The sequence below is a fragment of the Notolepis coatsorum genome, assembly GCF_963971535.1.
Source record: "Notolepis coatsorum genome assembly, chromosome: 3".
In the NCBI taxonomy this organism is placed as follows: domain Eukaryota; kingdom Metazoa; phylum Chordata; class Actinopteri; order Aulopiformes; family Paralepididae; genus Notolepis; species Notolepis coatsorum.
Window position 1 is genome coordinate 145,256,034 of NC_140167.1, and position 19,353 is coordinate 145,275,386.

General features: G+C 44.8%; 1 protein-coding gene across 1 annotated transcript in view; it reads left to right on the plus strand.

Moving 5' to 3' along the window:
* The window catches only part of mlphb (melanophilin b), a 251,531-nt gene extending 250,378 nt beyond the window's left edge, over window positions 1–1,153 (plus strand). Inside the window, exon 14 of the mRNA XM_084311402.1 lies at window positions 1,040–1,153. Within this exon, the coding sequence (XP_084167528.1) occupies window positions 1,040–1,092 (53 nt within the window). The 3' untranslated portion in view covers window positions 1,093–1,153. The remainder of the gene's footprint in view (window positions 1–1,039) is intronic.
* Window positions 1,154–19,353: the final 18,200 nt, after the last annotated feature.

Genomic DNA, 19,353 nt, shown 5'->3' on the forward strand with positions numbered 1-19,353 from the left:
TTTTTGATCCAACTAACGATGGGAACTGTTGGTGCGATCAAATGTTTTCCTAGTATGAAAGTAAACAAAAATGTAAACAAAAGAAAAAAAATCCTGCCTTCATAAAAATTGCCACAATGTGCAATAGCAACATGTGCTGAATTAAAGCAGCACTGTGTAATATTGGAGGAAATGTGAAATATTCAAATGTGAGCATAGAAAAATACTTATTTGTCTACTGAACATGTAAACTATAGGGTTGTGAGCAACACGGAGGAAACGGTAGCATTATACTGTAGCTTCAAAACGACTTTCCAGGCAGGGACCCAACTTCCCGAAAAGTTTATTCAGTTGTGAAAATAATACCATCAAATTGTATTTTATTTATTTATTTGTAACTTTTCTGAGGTTCAAATTTCCCTCGAAAAACGACAGACTGCAGCTTTAACAAACAACAACTATCACATGTTGACTCTGGGTTTGGTTTTCATTTTAACTGCCTTTGAATCTCCTATTATTATTCTCTTGTATCTGGACTTAGTTAAAACATAGAACGCAATGCTCTTGTTTCTGGACTTAGGTAAAACATAGACCATAATGCTCTGGACTTACCATATTGTGCCGAATATAAGACAAGGTTTTTGTCTTTTGCTTTTCTGAGGTTAAAATGTCCTTCCCCAAACTACAGACTGCAGACAACTACCACACGTTGACTCTGGGTTTGGTTTTCATTTTAACTGCCTTTGAATCTCATTATTATTTTTACGGCTCTTCATAACTCTAATATTTCTGATGATTGTGTTTGCAAGTCAATTTATAACCCTGTTAACATTTGATGTCTGCATTCATTCATTCCAGATTGTGTCTCAAATGTATAATTTCTTAAATCTGTCACATTCATGATTCCACTCATCTAATCGCTCAATCAGTCAATCAATGAATCAATCAACCATCCATCAATCAATCAACTGTTGTTTCTGTCTGTCTATCTATCTATCTTTTTTTCTTTATATCTCCTGCTCTCACCCTTGCTCTCCCCCCTTTCTTTCTCTCTCCACAGAAACCAGTGATGTCACAGGGTCCATGAGGAGGAGGAAGTTAAGCCTTATGTAAAGAAGTACATCATCACCCATTGTGTCGTGAGCTTTGTTAATATATTGCAGTTCATCACAGCCATAGATATATATAACGATAGGTTATGTATATAACCTAGTTATATTAGTATTGGCTGAGCGTCCCGCTCTGAGCCTTATGAGATACCCCTTATCTCCTATGGTACCTATTGTACCCCAACGAACAACTAAATGCACCCACACCTGAAGGGGCCCCCGCCCCTATGGAGGCGTAGCCTATATAACCATGACTCTGGTCACCAAACACTCTTCCTCGCCAAATCTCGTTCCAGGAAAAGATCCCTCAAGAGGGAACTCAGGGCCGCGCAGAGCGGGACGCTCAGCCAATACTAATATAACTAGGTTATATACATAACCTATCATTATATATCGTATTTGCTTATTGCGTCCCGCTCTGAGCCTTATGAGATATGGGTTAGAGCGGACGCGAGACCCGACAGATGTACCCCCTGAGGACCCGTAAGCCCACATCAAGGGGTGCGGGGAGCCCTGTCACCCCATCCTTCCTAATGAAGGGGGGGCGCAGTCAACTCCACCTGAATGCGAACAAGAGGGAACTAGAACCCCTTGAACACACCGCACAGGCGGAACCACGTGTGACTCAACACACTGTGGCCCATACCCATACACTCCTGCTACCCTTCCAAAGGACGGGAAGCAGGAAAGGCCACAGACCCCAGAACCGCCTGGGAGACAGAACGCCCGGTCATGTCCATGAGGTAAAACCTTACAAAGGGGCCCGGGGAGGACCATGAAGCTGCAGCACAGATGACCTCCACCGAGGCCCCACCCAGGAGAGCGGCAGAGGCAGCCACCCCACGATTGGAGTGCGCCCTGACGCCCCCAGGGGGATCCTGCTCAGCCAACGCGTAGCAGAGGGCAATGCCCTCGCACAACCAATGGGACAGGCGCTGTTCGATAGTGCCTTACCGGCATGAGAACCACCGTGACAGACAAAAAGCTGAACGGTGACCCCGAGATCCTGAGTACGGCTGAGGCAATTCCCAAAGCACGGACCGGACATGACAGGTGAAGGCCCGCATCTAACTCACCACCGTGAGGAGGCGGATGAAACGCCTGAACCACAATATCCCTGGAGCGGAAGAACTCTGGATATTTACAGGCACGAAGGCAGGATTAGGCCACAGAGTGGCACCGCAATCGGAACGAAAGACAGGCACTCTGGGCGTACCGAGAGAGCACAAAGCACACCCACGCATCAGTGGAGGTGACGGCCAGCAAGAACGCGGTCTTGAACGACAGCTGTTCCAACGGCGCCTGCTCGAGCGGCTCAAACGGGGCCAAGGACAACCGACGAGGACCAGTTGAAGATCCCAAGTCGGAGCCCAGGAGCGTTGCACCGGCTTAACGTGTCGAGCGCCAAGCAGGAAACGCTTCACAAGAGGGTGGCTGAACAAGACATCCCCTCAAACCCCTCATGATAGGAGGATATAGCTGCTGCATATACCCTCACCGTCGAAGCCGACAGTCTATCAAGGAGAGACTGGAGGTAACTAAGGACAGCATCCAGGGGGCAGGAGACTGAGTCCCGGCCCCCCGCCTTACACCACACTTGGAACATACGTCATCTGCCCGCGTAAGCGCGACAGTGGAGGGAGCATGCGCATTCCGGATGGTAACACCATCAGGATCAAGAACCTGCGCCCCTCAACGTACCCGTCCCAACAACTGACCTAACAGATGTATGGGGAAGAATCCCTGGCGGCACGGCATCGGTCCCAGACCTGCCTGGCTATGTCCATACGTAATCCCCACCCGTCAGGATGAGGACCGCCCCGCGACAGTACACCTGCACCCACATTCTCCCTGCCAGGGATGTGGGGAGCCCTCAGGCCGCGCAGATGGAGGACGCCCATAGCCAGCCGCCCGCCGCCTGGCGCAGACAGGGGGAGCGTACTCCTCCCTGTCTGTCGATACACGACACTGACGTCGTATCGTCCGTCCTGATCAACACCATTTGTGGACCAGAAGGACCGCTTTCAACACCAACACATTGAACGTAGCGCAGACCGGGAACCATGGTTTGCCAGCTGCCCCCTACTGCGTTGGCCCGACGCGTCACCAGCGAGGGAGGCGTCGGTGAAAACGCGACGTGAGACAGCGCCGTAACCGTCCTAGGACGGAACCTCCCGAGCGTGTTGACAACACGCTCTGAGAGGGATGCCCATAGCCCTCCAACCGTTGACTGGGAAGAGGAGTACTCTACATCCAGTCTACAGCAACCCCAGGCTGATAGAGACCTGCCTGGTACGAGACCTGACGATCCACCTTGACCGCGAAGGACCAGAACGTCGTCAGGGCAGAACACTCCGTAACCCCTGACGACGCAGAGGCCCCAGTGCGGCCTCCACGCACTTGGTGAAGATGCGGGGAGCCAGAGAAAACCGAACGGCAGCCTCTGGTACTCATACGCTAACCCTGCAAAGGAAGCGTAGGTAAGCCCTAGGATGGAAGATCGGAGATGCGCAAACGCATCCTACAGGTCTATGGAGGAGAACCAGACCCCCACCTGACAGTGTTCAACAGGTAGGAGACGATCCAAAAAATGCTGAACCTTCCCATGGGAGAGGTCCAGCCTGGGTCTTACACCCCTCACTCCCGACTTCTCAGGCAGAGAACACCGGGAGGAGAACGCCACGACGATGGCTTGCTTCGTCCACAGAGATTGGATCTCGTTGACCAGACCTGTCACTGCTGGAGACCCTGACAATAGGGTCTGTACCAAACCTGAAAACGGGTGGGGTTGTGTAAACACAAGTCCCCGCCTCAGCGTTCTCTCCATCCACCTCGACATATGGTACTGCCGTAGTCATATGTGATGACACTCCCAACGCACCCGCCGCCATGTGGCGCAGGTCCGCCAGGAACCGTAGATAGTTGGCCCGGTCCCCCCCCTGTGTGTAGTCAACCCTGGAACCGTGCGAGCAGGGCGTTCCGTGTCGGGACATCTGACCCTGACACCACCCACGAGGCAATCGCACCCAAGGGGGGACCCCGACAGAAAGGGCCGGTTTGATACGGGGGGCTTCCTATGAAAAAAGCCCCCCCACTGAACACCCCTCCAGAACATGCTGAGGAGTTGTTCTGCAGCCGGACATGCAAGGTGTAAGGACCCCATGGGTTCCTACACACCGTAGCCCTGCAGTGATATTACTACCACCCCAAATCACGCGCGCCTGCGACCACTGCCAATATTTCAGGAGTGGGAGGCACCAACATGATACCTGGCCTGGCGAAGGCGAGGCCGGGGAAGCCCGCACTGTGTGCCTCAAAAGGTTTCGAGCCCCCCTGCTGACAACACTTAAGTTGACAGACGTAACACCAGGCTCAACCAACACAGCTTATGGTGTGGGAGCCGCTTGACAGCACAACATTCTCACGGACAGACCCAGGCTCAGCCATCAACTGGGTGTCAGCCCCTGTCCCCATGAGAAGCGAAATTGGGGCCGCCCGCGCTTCAACGAAGGCACGCGGCCCGCAGCCAAAGGAAACAATCAGAGCCCACTTTTTCCGCTGGTGTTGGGGAAGGGAGTGATCGGAGAGCGGGCTGCTCGCGGCAGGACGGTGACGGCTTGTTTGTTCAAGCCGAACCCATCCTACATGGCCGATCCCTCGGCCGCCAAGGCTGTCGGCCTTGTGGACACCTGTCGAATCAACGCCCAGGATACCTCCGGCGGGGGAAAACATGGCCGCCTGTCGAGGGCCTCGTCATCGCCGCTGACGAGGCCGTGCTCTCTCTTCTTCTGGCTGCGCGGTGTGAGGCGGTGTGGGGCCTAGGACAATACCGCCCGCGCTCCAGCAGAAGACCAAAATCCCCTGCGGAGAGGGGAACCCTGAGCGGTTATAGCTTGCGGCTGGGTCAAAGCTAATAACGTCAACAACCTTGCGCGATGTGTCGACGTCGGCTGGCCCTCAAGGCCCCGCCACCAGACACAATTATTATTATTTTTTAATAGAAAAAAACAGCAATTCGAACACAGTTCTAATCGCTGCCAATTCCATACCGTGGCGGTACAGGCTTTAGCAGCCCACCAGCCACTCGCCAGGCCGACCCACCCAAGGCGTCGGCCGGGCGGGGCACTGTTTCAATATGTCAAAAGCAAAGAACTGATGTTAACACGGAGCACCAGTGGTGGTTGCAAACAGCAACCTCCACTGTGGTGTGCACCATGAAAGGGTTAAATGAATAAAAGAACTAACCCACAAAATACTGTAGAATGAGCAAGCCCATATACACACGTTAAGGAGAGGCGGACCAGAGCGAACTAGTCCTGTCTTCATTCAAAATATTCACAACAGCACAATGGTAAACAAAGCCCCCCCCCGCACTACTCCCCCAGTAGACACCGATTGACCGTCAGCATAAATGGTTGAGAGGAGAGAAAGCTGTAGCAAAGACAGACCTTCTCATAGCAGAGTGACAGAACGAAACAGTAGCCCCCTACACAGGGCCGCCTCAGGGGGTGGGGGGCCTCGCGTTTAAAACTCGCACAGGGCCTCACATTTCTCCCAGGCGGCCCTGCCCCTACACTACTACAGCCTAGCGTGAGGCGATGTGGGACCCAGATCAACAACCGCCTGCGCACAGACACGCAACATGTTTACCATGTCGGCTGGACCCATAGCCCCACTACCCGACGCCAATGTGGATAGGAACTAGCCAGCTGAGCCATAACCCGCCATTAAGTCCCATCCTGCAGTAGTATAGCTCTACTGCTACACCGCCGAGCTCACGCATCGGCCCCAGATGGGGACACCGTTCCACAGACCCCGCCGGAACACAAGGGTAGCGTATCTGGCTAGGCTACCTAGCCACGGCCTACCCTGTTGTCAACCATTTACCCGTAAAAAAGGTAAATAGGACTCAGCAAAAAAAACCACAACAGCTACCGACTGACCTTCATTGATGAACCGGGCAAGAGGAGGGAGAAGTGACAACATCTCACGGCGGAGACATTAGAACAGCGTAGCAGTTAGCATGTAGCAGTAGTGGTAGCATGTAGCATTAGCGATAGCATGTAGCATAGCATTAGATGTTTAACAGCACGTCCAAGACCGTTTGGAAACCGTTCACTGCAGTGAAACGTTCACCAAACCATCCTGCCCCCGGCGCCAACACACAACATGGTTGTGTAACAAAACAAACCAGCATTACTAACACTAATACCCATGCCTGAAGACACAGGGCCTACCTGGGTACAAGCTGGCCCGACAGCCAATCTTGCACAGCTGAACCTTGATCTGCTGCCATCAGACGAGGAACATCAACATAGGCCCGTCGTGTCGCTGAAAACATGCTTCGAAGATGCCAGGGGCCAGCAACCTCCGGTAAGCTTCCAACATTATGAATCTTCTCTGATCTTTTTCATCCTGCTAGTTACGTATGGTGCACGCAGCCGATACGATGGAACGAAAATAGAGGAAGAGTGTTTGGTGACCAGCGTCATGGTTATATAGGCTACGCCTCCATAGGGGCGGGGGCCCCTTCAGGTGTGGGTGCATTTAGTTGTTCGTTGGGGTACAATAGGTACCATAGGAGATAAGGGGTATCTCATAAGGCTCAGAGCGGGACGCGATAAGCAAATACGATATATAACTAGATGGTGCAAGGTGGAGTCTCCAGCGTAGTTCACTGGCGGCCATCTTGTCACAGGCAGCACGCCCACTCATAACATGAATGTCTTTGATGCATGTACTATTGAAATAACCATAGCTTGCTAAATTTTCAACCGATTTACAAACGGTTTGGTTTATTACAAACGTTATTAATGTGACTATGATTCAGGATGCTTGGACATGTTGAAATCATTTTCATATGAAAGTCCATTATAAGTATGCAGTATGATAACTACATCTCTGACGTTTATAACAAACCAAACCGTTTGAGAATCCGTTGGAAATTGAGCATGGTTATTTCAATAGTACATGCACCATAGACATTCATTTTATGAGTGGGCCTGCTGCCTGTGGCAAGATGGCCGCCATGTGGCAACGTCGGTCTCCATTGGCCAGCAGCGTCTGTGAGTCATCTAGCCTTTATATATTTTTGACCACAGCAGCCACAGATGCCAGCTGGAGCAGAGGTGCATGCAGTACATTCAGGGGTCAGTTTTCCTGACATGGATTGAGCCTGGTCAAAAAAAATGTAACCTTTATTTAACCAGGCAAGCCAGTTAACCCTTTCACTACCACACTACCAACGGGTTAACCCTTTCACTGCGACAATACAGAAGATTAACCCTTTCACTGCCACACGACAAATGGTTAACCCTTTCACAACCACACTACAGAAGGTTAACCCTTTCACTAGACCACACTACAGACGGTTAACAGTTAAGCTTAATTTGTTTCATGGAAGCTGTATTTTTTTATATCAAATATCATTTTTCTGTATCTGGTATATCAGTTTACAGACTATGTAAAATAACTCTGCTTGACGTTTATTGTAAGTTGAACAAACAGGGATGGAAAGAATCATGCTGGGAACTATAGACCTGTTTGCTGTATACGTCAGACTCAGTGTGCGCACGCATTCCCCGGAGCAGAAAGGAACATAATCCTGATCAGAACAATGGGGCAGACTACAATATATTTCAAGTTCAAGTTTCAAGTTTGTTTTTATTTGTCACATATAAGGTACATGTACATTACAGTGAAATGCTTGGTTCTGTATGAGCCCCTGGGAATGTACTTCATACAGTAGATAAGTAAGTAAAAGAGAAATAACACTATACAATATACAATACAATATACAAACTAAAGTACAATCTAAGTACACTGAAGTAAAAATGCAGAAAATTAGGTACAGATGCAGACAATGAGGTACAAAAACTTTTTAAGGCAAGGTGCGAATGCAAATGAGGTACGAATGTAGTGCAAATCTCTTTAATAAATATATAAATGTAATGTGGTGTTAAAGTGTCTAAAGTGAGTGTTAAGGTGAGTGTTTGTTTAGTGAGTGTGTGCATGTGGATGTGTGTGCAATGATGGGTTGATGGTGTGACATAGAGTCATTGAGCATGCATCCTGATAGCCTGGGCCCAGGAGTTCAAAACTTTTAATCCCTATCTGATTGGATCAGATTTGGATTTTGGGTAGTTGAAAACCAAAAAACAGGATTAGGATCACTTTGATATCTGATCAGATCAGGAAATCAAATCCAAGCTTTAATCTGGATAAAATCTTCAAAACTTATTTAAAAAAAAAATCACATTTGTGGTGGCCTATTTTGTTTTCAACCAAATGTTGATGGCATAAATGTTTATGCTCATAACAGTATCACAACAAAGATTGTCAATCACAAATGTAATTTAGATTAAAGAAAAATCGTTTAAAAAAAGAAAAGAAAAAGTCCATCTGTTAACTAACTGAAACATCACTTAGAATTCAGCTCCTCAAAGCACGCCTGGATGATCAGATGCCTTTGAATGAATGTGTTTTTGTTGTTACCCTAGTGGGAGTATTCTTTTTAATGACAATTTCATTATGATTGTATGTCCTTTATGTATTTAACAATATAATTAGACATTATGTCTCTGCAACGTGGTCTCTTGTCTTCCTTGTATTCTTTTTCATATCCACTAGATGGAGATCGGTAGGATTAAAGCACTGATATTCATCTTGAAAAGTCTGAATCTGGATCAGGGTGATCCTATCCTGGATTGCTTTGAAATACCGGGACAAAATCTGGCCGAGTTGTCTGATCCTTGATCAGATAGGGATTAAAGGTTTTGAACTCCTGGGCCCTGGGGATAGAAGCTCCTTCTGAGTCTCTCTGTACTGGCCATGAGACTCCGGTAGCGCTTGCCTGACCGCAGCAGTTCAAAGAGGCAGTTGTTTGGGTGACTAGAGTCTTTGGTTATTCTCTTAGCCATGACCCTGCAATGCTTGGTATAAATGTCCTGGAGAGTGGGAAGCCCACCTCCAATTGTGCGTTCAGCTGCTTGGGCCACTCTCTGTAGTCTGCTGCAGTCGTGTGCGATGCTATTCCCAAACCAGGCGGTGATGTTACCAGTCAGGATGCTCTCTATTGTGCATGAGTAGAAGTTCTTAAGGATCTTCTGACTCACTTTGAACTTCCTTAGGCACCTAAGGAAGTAGAGGCGCTGCCATGCCTTCTTTATTACACTGTCATGGTGTGTTGTCCATGTCAAGTCCTCGGATATGTGGACTCTGAGGTACTTAAAACTGTTCACTCTCTCGACCGGTGCCCCGTCTATGCTGAGGGGGCTGTAGTCCCTAGGCCCTGACCTCCTAAAATCCACAATCATCCCTTTCGTTTAGCTGACGTTCAGGGAGAGGCTGTTCTCCCGGCACCACAGCGCCAGGTTCTCTACCTGTCTCTATCTCGTTGTTTGCAGAGATCAGGCCCACCACAACCGTGTCATCAGCAAACTTGATGATTGTGTTGCTGTTGTGCTTTGCCACACAGTCCTGTGTGTAAAGCGAGTAGAGGAGGGGGCTCAGAACACATCCCTGGGGGGGCACCTGTGTTGAGAGTGATGGATGAGGAGGTGCATTTGCCTGCTCTCACCACTTGGGGTCATCCTGTCAGGAAGCGTGTAACTGTTCCGCAACAGTAAGTGACTTCCGGGGTAGGCCTGATTGGCCCCGACAGGCACGTGACGCGGCAAACTCAGGACGCGCAACGAGGCTGCTGAGAGCTGTCGCGCGGAAATAGGCTGTCTATTGCCATTCTCTAACACAAACTCTAACCTTAACCAGCTCCTTAACAGCGCCTAAACTTAACCGTTCTAACCTTAACCAACTCCGAAACAATGCCTAACCTTAACCTTAACCATGCCTAACCTTAACCATAGAAAGAATATTGCCATTCTCTAACACAAACTCTAACCTTAACCAGCTCCTTAACAGCGCCTAAACTTAACCGTTCTAACCTTAACCAACTCCGAAACAATGCCTAACCTTAACCTTAACCTTAACCATGCCTAACCTTAACCGGCGAAAGAATACATGTTAAAAAAAAAATCACGTTAAAAAAAAAAAATTTGGTGGGATTCGAACTCGTCAACAACGGACCGCAGGATCGCAGGACCGTTGCTCTGCGAGGTGAGCTGAAGCGCCGAATGAAAGTCATAGCGGATTTGGACGGTTACATCATTCCGCAAGCTCTGCCGCTCCGCGGAGCGGAGCGTGCCGCGCGGCAGAGAAAGTTGCGCGTCACGTGCCTGTCGGGGCCAATCAGGCCTACCCCGGAAGTCACTTACTGTTGCGGATAAGCTATAAGCTGTCAGGAAGTCCAAGACCCACTGGCAGAGGTCGTAGTTCAAGCCCAGGTCTCTGAGCTTGACTACGAGCTTGGAGGGGACTATGGTATTGAATGCTGAGCTGTAGTCAATAAATAGCATTCTCACATAGTTCCCCTGCCTCTTGTCCAGGTGGGCTATGGCGTCCTCCGTGGACCTGTTGGGGCGATATCCAAATTGCAGGGGGTCCAAGGTGTTGGGGAGGGAGGAACAGATGTAGCCCTTCACTAGATTCTCAAAGCACTTCATGACTATGGAGGTGAGAGCTACAGGCCGATAGTCATTGAGGCAAGCGGGCGTGGATTATTTGGGTACAGGGACAATAGTGGACTTTTTCAAACAGGTGGGGATGACAGACTGTTCTAAGGCATTTGTTAGCCATGCTAGCGATCTAAACAATCAATCCATGAAAGACTCACACTCATGCTGATTTGGCTAAATGACATCCAGACGTTTTCGTTTGAAACTACTTTTAGTCAGGGGAGTGCCATGGTTTCTCCATAGTGCCCTGTCGTATTCTTTTAGCGCAGCAGTTCCTGCAGGTTTTCGACGAGAGTCTGAAACTGTCAAAATCCATCACAACCTTCAAAAAAATCACTGAAAGAGGAACTGCTTAAATCATATCTCTAAATAGAATCCATACTTACAGTAGGTATATTAGTTGTCTGTATTTATGTATCTATGTTGTATGTTTGTTAGTAGGTAAGCCTACCCACGTTGTATGTTTTTGTTTGTTTATATTTGTGATCAGGCTCCCTCCAAAAGCTTTAAATAGCTTCTTGGGAGACCTGGCACACGCACACAATCTCGACGATGATGTTTTCACATGAAGATATGTATATGTGGGGCGGCTGAGTGGCGCAGTGGGCAAGGCGCTCGCCACTAACGCAGGAGACGCTGGTATCGAGCCCAGCTCTCGGCGTTGCTACCGGCTTGGCCGGCCGTCATACTAACACAATGGACCTATCTCAAACCCTGCCCCATTTCTTGATCCTCCAATCACAGCTGTCGCTTACCCGAGGAAGTCCGAGGTAAGCGACAGCTGTGATTGGAGGATCAAGAAAAGAGGGCAGGGTTTGAGATAGGTCTATTGGCAGTGTTAGAGGGTGGGAAAGCCAGTGGGTGGGGATTGGACGTTGTGGACAGCGACTCCTACAGGTCGGTTGGGTGACGCCGGTGCGGCAGAAACAGGAAGTAGCGGGGGCAGCGTGAGCCTCCCACGTGTTACTCCTCGCCACTGAGTTCGAGCTGCTGCGGTGAAAAGATGCGACAGGCTGCCTCCTCATGTACCGGAGGGGACACGTGATGCAAGGCTTCTATCCTCACTACAGCCGACCAGTGGGAGGCATAGTCTAGCAACGTTCAAGACAGGGGAGGGAAGAATTGGATAATACAAAATTGGGATGTGAGAAAAATTGAAATTAAGGAGAAAAAGTGGATAAAAAAAGGATATGTAATATCGTGTGTGTGTGTGTGAATAAAATTCATTCATTCATTCAGGTCCGAGGCAACTTAGTCATGTGACTCAGTTGGTATTGCTGATTGGCTCGAACACGGTATGTTTGTATACAGCGAACAGGTCTATATCCCCTCAGCACTTTGTACGGTAGCTGCCATCTCCATTTAATCTCCATGAAACTCTTTGAATTTGAATTATGGTTAGGACAGCTTTGCTGTATACAGTATCTATCCATAGGCTAGCAGGGTAGTAAGGTTTTCATCCCTGTACAAAAATGATTATGCTTTGAAGTTACTTTCTTGCGTGTGTGTGTGTGTGTGGGGGGGGGCCTATATATGCACGCAGTACAATTTAAAACAGGCCTTTTAAAATAAAGTAATAAGTAAATATTAAGCATACAGCTCAGTGAAATGATGAAAATGACAAAATATCAACATTTTGTTTAAGAATATATAGATTTTGATTAGCAGTTCATGGAAAGGCCTTGATACATGTATTTTTCATGTTCATAATTTCACTGAGCTGTATTTAATACTATAGAACTGACTGTATTTTTACTTTATTACTGTAACTCAAATTACTAAGAGTTTGTAGTTTGGGGATATGTGTGTGAGAATATGGGCATCATAAATCTGCTATATTTTGGGGGGTGTAATGTTCCTTTAAGTATTGGGCCTTTATAGTTATTTTGATTGTGAAAATGGAATGACATGTTAGCTAGTGCAGTAAAAGCTTTTAAAGTAACTGGTTACTTGAAAGTATGCATAAACGTGCCTATATTGCATGAATAACAGTGATATAGAATATATATATATATTATCATGCATTTATTTTTGACATAATAGTAGCATTGTATTTCTCTTGTGTGTATGATGCTTTTCTCAATGGCAAAAATATATATTTCTATGGCCTGGGGTTAGCCTCAGATTGCAATTGGCATCCTTCAAATTGGGATTTATGGAAGATTCTCCAATTATAAAAAGAAATGTCAACTACAATGTCAGTGGAGAAATCTATCATGTGATGTGGTTCACATTGTTTTCCATTGGTGTGAAGCCAAGATTTTTTATAGCTCTTAGGGGTGTAACAGTACACAGAAGCCACCGTTCGGGACCTCGGTTTTGGGGTCACGGTTTGGTACAAGTTTGTTCCCAAATCCCAAATGTTCCACCTAGGCTTGCCGCGGTAGTCAGTGATGCCGGTGTTACTCTTAATTTGTAAAATACTAAGTGTGTGATCAATACTTAGTCAGACAACATTATAAACTGAACGTGTCTGCACAAGAGCAGAGCTATTTCACTGGTCTGTGGTGCAGCAGCAGAGTTGCAGTACAGATTAGTAGTTTCATTTTCACTTCTAGAGCAGATTTAACTTCACGTGAAGCAGAGAAAGAATGAGATGAACAATGCCAGAGGATTTATCAATATTTAGGATTTATACCAGCAAAAGTATGTTTGTATGTTAGTATTTTTTTCTTGCATCAGCTGTGAGGGAAAGTCACACGGAAGAAAGTTAGTTCAAGTTAGTTCATGCCTGTCAATGAATCCAAAATGACAATGTGGTTAGAAGTGGTGGAGAGAATAAAAGCTAGCATATAATGGTAGTGTGTATGGTTAGGAACAAGTTATAATGGTTGGATTATCCAATGGGGGGTCCGGGAGGGGGGGGTACGAGCTAGAGCATATGTGTATAGGTTTTTAGATAACAGGTATTAGGGGTATATCCTGTATAAGACAATTAACTAAATGGTGATTTCATTGGATGTGCACTGTCAACTAATGCTTGTATATCTTATCGTGTGTTGTCATGTTTGTTTATGTGTTTGTTTAAAAAATAATAAAAAAATAAAATACAAAAAGTTAGTTCATGCCTTTACAAGCATCAACATTTTATTTATCATCTGAATTTGTCAATAATAGCTAAATATTCAATGTTAAATATCAAAGTAAGCCTATGGTATTGAGCATGATTTTGTAAAATGTAGAACCCTAGGTCCACCTAGTGTTGTATAGTCCCCCCTGAGAAGTATTGGCTGCATGTATCGAACTGCGACGTCAGTACCGTGAAGTCGCCGGTATTCTAATAAATATCCTGTTTATTAAACCTGCAATTTGTATTAACCTTTTAAACTACGTTAGTAACCATTCACGAGAGAAATAATGGCAACATGCAGATGTTTGCCTAGACCAGTGGTTCTCAAACTTTTTACACCAAGTACCACCTGAGAATGTAGCTGGCTCTCCAAGTACCACCATATGACCGGCGTTAAAATACAGTCTATTCAGCTATGCACAGTTCACGCAGGAGGCAAATGTATTCCTAATACTATTATTTATTGTTAACTTTTGTCAGACACAGCCACAATGTACAAAGCGATAGCACTAGAACTAGCAAACGCTTCCACACAACTCATACAATGCAAGGGGCATTGAGAACATAATAACTAACATTCTCACATAGCAAGTGAGAAAATTAAGAACAACTGTATTTCAGCAAATGTACTTAATTCTCTCTCTATCTCTATATCTCTATCTCTCTCTCTCACACAGTAAAATATTTTCAATATATCAAATGCAAAGTACATTTTGGGGGGATTATTACAGGCTAGGCATGTGTCAATGATTAGCAGCAACACAGATTTTGATGGATTTTTTTGTAATGTCAGATTTAACACCAACTCTTTTCAGAAAAGTGGGAGTATTTCATTTTTTATCTGACATTACAAAAAAGAAAAAAAAATTATGATCAGGGCTGAAGTTGAATTAAAGATGTATGACTGTTTAGACTGAATTACTCTCTGTCACAGTGATCTCCTGGTTGTTCCCCACTTAGGTTATCTAACTATCGCGCCGCCGCAACCAGAAACACTGGCCTGGCCTGCTTCTAAGTTCAGTGGCCTGACTGAAAAAAAAAATTGCTTTTTTGTAAATGTGTTCAAGTACCACCAGCAGTACCACCGAGTACCACTAGTGGTACGCGTACCATAGTTTGAGAACCACTGGCCTAGACCAAAAACCACAAAAAGCAGGAAATGACAAGGCTAAGCTAAGTAGCCTAACCGCCCCCATGGCATCTTCAAGTGTGCTAAGAATTTCAATAACCACGACCACTGGGCAGATCGTTTCAAACCTTCCCCATGTCATTCTGATGTTATAATACCATGTCATGTCTTGTCTAATTATCCTTATTAAATTGTTCACAAACTAAATTGTTATTGTTTATTGTTTGTATTTGATGACTAAGGTAATGTAATTTGTGTCATGCATGTACAAATGTATTTATTGTATATATATATATCATTAAATTGGTGGGGGGGGGGGCATATTAATCTCCATGGATATTGCCTTTTCACATGTCCCACTGAGATAAATACACATTCCACGAGAGAGGTCAGACTTTTGTAGTACCCGGGTACGGGTTTAATGTCGAGTTGAAGGAAACTTGGACAGGACATGTCATCCGTTGTGGGTATCAAACCTGTGAGCTTCTGCTGCCCCTGCCCCAAAGTTGCTGTCGTCTGCCATTTTAAAGAGCTTTGCCGAAGACTGGAAGCATGCAGTTTCAGATAATATGTTATGATGATTACATTCATCTGAAAATTGGGGGGCACTTCAATTAGGCAACATTGCCATCCCTTATGGGATTATTCAGACACATTTTTTTTTAAACGTTTTCTTTTCTAGTGCCATCATGCTGACATACAAATAAAAAACAAAATAAAACCACTAAACAAATGACAAAATAAAGACTTAGACTGAGAGCAAGCAAGAGAGAGAGAGAGAGAGAGAGAGAGAGAGAGAGAGAGAGAGAGAGAGAGAGAGAGAGAGAGAGAGGAGAGGTGAGCTTTTTCATACATATATATATATATATATATATATATATATATATATATATATATATATATATATATATATATATATATATATATATATATATATATATATATATACACACACAACATACATGACAGCTTTGGCTGTTTGTACGATGAAACAAAGAACTTCTAAGATATACATTAACTTGGATTTCAGTGATATTCAGCGGTTATGTCAGTGTTCTTAAGAGCTTGTAGTTGTGCATGTCATAAAAAAACAAACTCGCATCATTTGGGTATTTCTGAATATTTTGGCATATGAGTCTATATAGGATGCATTTTTGTGTAATTGTTTGATCATAATACAGGACTAAGGAACATGGTATTTTTTTATTTCAAATTATATATATAGGACTATGTATAAAGAAACCATTTCTTCTTTCAGAAAGGCTGATATAAAGCTAATGTTTTGTGTAATTGTTATACTCATTGAGGACCATTACATTTGTAGTATTAATCGTAGAATCATATCATATCAGTACCTTCAATAAAGAGTAGATCTGACTACTTTACTGAATTAACAATTACTGTGAATATCTCCAAACCACGCTCACAAACATTGAGTAACAATACCTTGGATGATGTAACTGATATGGATATTAGTCGCGCTACTGGAGAAAAATTGTGTGTATTGCGCCAAAGGGAACACATTTTCTTGAGTCTGGCGTTGTTGTACTTTATCTATTTAGTGTTACTTTTGGGAGTAGTGGGAGAGAAATGAATGAATGAAAACTTTATTTAACAGATTGCAGAATGGGTACAATACAGTACAGCGCAATACACACAATTGTTAAGGGGATGCAGACCAGAGAAAGACGTTTGTCTTGTTTACATCAGGGTCCCCCATTTTCAATTCATATCGACATTTATGACATACACAACATACATGACATTAGGGATTAATAAGAACGAGCCGCCTCGGAAGACGGCGGCTGCTGCTGAAACCACCGCCTCGCGTCGCCTCGCTGGCTCTTCCGCTTCACAGCGCGGCAGCGGGCGATAAGGGGGGCGTGCTAGCGCGCGGTCACGTGGGCTTAGTGGCCAATCAGAGGAACCCGGAAACCAAACTGCGTTGTATTTGGCATAGACGCAGCCCGGAGTGGAGGACCCTGGACTAAAGAGGAGACGTGTAGGAAGATGATGAGGGGGGGAGGGGGGAAATAAATGAAAAAAACATGAAGGAAGAGCGTTGAAATTGCAGCATTTCTTGGTAATGCTTTACTTTAAGGTAAGGGATTACAAATATAGAATAATTACCTAGGAGCTACCGTTGATTACCCGTCAGTTACTCACGTCTCAGACCGTGACCTGAGTCTCCTCAATCTGGGATGCGGGGAAATCCTTCACGAATGGCTTCTATACTTCGCTTCCCAACACATTGTCCATCTGACTGAAATGAATTTAACTCTTTACCTGCTTACCCCATGATTCACTTCCCCAAGGGGATTAATAAAAGTACAACTTTTCATGTCAATCAATCTTTTTTTTATTTTTATTTTAGAACCTTCACTGTGAATAATGCTGTGACAACCAAGCCTACGGTGTTGACACTTTTGAGAGTGCTGCTTTATTTTAAGAGACAGCTATATTAGTGTTGGGACTCGATTACATTTTTTAATCGAATTAATTCGAGACTTTATAGTTAATTAATCTAAATGAATCACATTTTAATCGCATATCAATATTTGATGCGAAAAGCAAAACATTTCAATTCAAATTAATTTTGGTATACGAGTGAATCAATGAAATTATACATAAGTTTAAGCAGCAAAATCCTGTATTAGCTACACAGACCAACAGATCAATGCAATTTTTAAGAAAGTGCAGCAATTTTAGGAATAATATATATATAGCACAAAGGACCTTTTGTAAACTCAAGCACTTTCAAGGTAAAAGTAAAACGCAGTACTTTCAAGTACATTCCAGAACAGTTGACCATTGGAAAAAGAAAACTCTTGATTTATCTCAATTTCTCTTATTTCAGACTAGGAAAAAAAGTTATTTGCGATTTATTATACTTTATACTTATAGCACATGCATGAGTCTGGTCTCCTTTGAAAGGTAACATTCGTACACAATAAAGAAAAATCATCATACGATTAAATGCATCACTTTTTTAAACTTTTAATTCTTTCTGTAGTTAATTAATAGAAATTAATGCGATATAGTAGTAGTAGTTTATTGTCACGAATAAAGTACAGGTACATTATAGTGAGATGCTTGGTTCATATACACATACAGCTCATTATAGTAATATTCCACAATTATTAGTTGATAGTAATAATGGCACACATAAATTTCACACCAACATGCGCATTTGATGATACATGTTACATGCTAAGTCTTAAGACAACGTATGTGTATCACCGCTGCCATTTCCACGGCGCGGTCCAGCCCTATAGTAGTCCCAGCCCTACTATTAATACAGCTATACGTAAGGGATAATGTATGGCTACGAGGTCATTGTCGCAAAATAATTGACCGACACGGAGTTTAAAATACCGAGGCGCCGCGCCAAGGTGTTTTAAACGTAGTGAAGGTCAATTATTTTGCGACAATGACCGAGTAGGCTATACATTATCCCGCTTATTACATGGCTAACTTACTAATATACCTAATTCATTTGACAAATCGCAGTTGTTCTGTGGCTCTGTCAGCCCAAATAAAGTGATTATTATTATCGCGGGCAGCCTCTGTTCTGGGCGGCGGGTGTTCTCTGATTTGCTGCACTGATGTGGGACATTATCCCGCTTATTACATGGCTAACTTACTAACAATATACCTAATTCATTTTACATCGACTCGCAACACTGGTTCAATCTGGCTGCGTTCTGGCTCCGCCCCCTGTCATCGCCGGCAGAACACCGGCAGTGTCTAATTGCACTGAAACAGTGTGTGTCAGTGGGCTTGATTGCGAACAGCTGCGCTCTGCGGTCATTATTGAAAAATCTGCGGTCATTATTGAAAAATAATGACCGCAGTCGGGGGGCTGTTGACCAATCACAAGCAAGCATTTCGGCGAATGTGAAAACGCCATGTAATAAATATTCATATTTACCTTCACAGACTCAAATCAAATCAAATCAAATTTATTTATAAGGCCCGACAACACACGTTAATGTCCCCATGGGCCGTACATGTCTTCTTTAAACAAGTCAAGAAGAAAACATAACAATAAGTCAAGAACAGAACAAGAACACCTTAAGGTCCAACAAATTTAAAATAAATGCAAATAAATGAAAGAATGCAAGCACTCCCAGACATACCCCACGCGAAGGTAAGGAAAAACTCACTAAAACCTAACAATAGGGAAAAATGGTCCACAGGCAGTGTGGAGGAGATAAACCTTAGAAGGGCCATTCAAGGGGGGATCTCCCTTCTTAGATGTCGGTGATAGTAGTGTTGCAGACTAACAGTTGCAGACAACACCTGCATCCTCGTGGTGACCACAGTTGTGGGATCCGAACCCTTGATGGCTGCACTGTGTGATCGCAGACTCATTGCCTGTGCACCTGACGTCATCCAACCATATGGGCCCTCTACCCTGTCCAAAATGTGCATAATGGGATGCAGACAGGGCCCGGCCACAGCCGAGCTGTCTACACACCACCTGGGCATCAT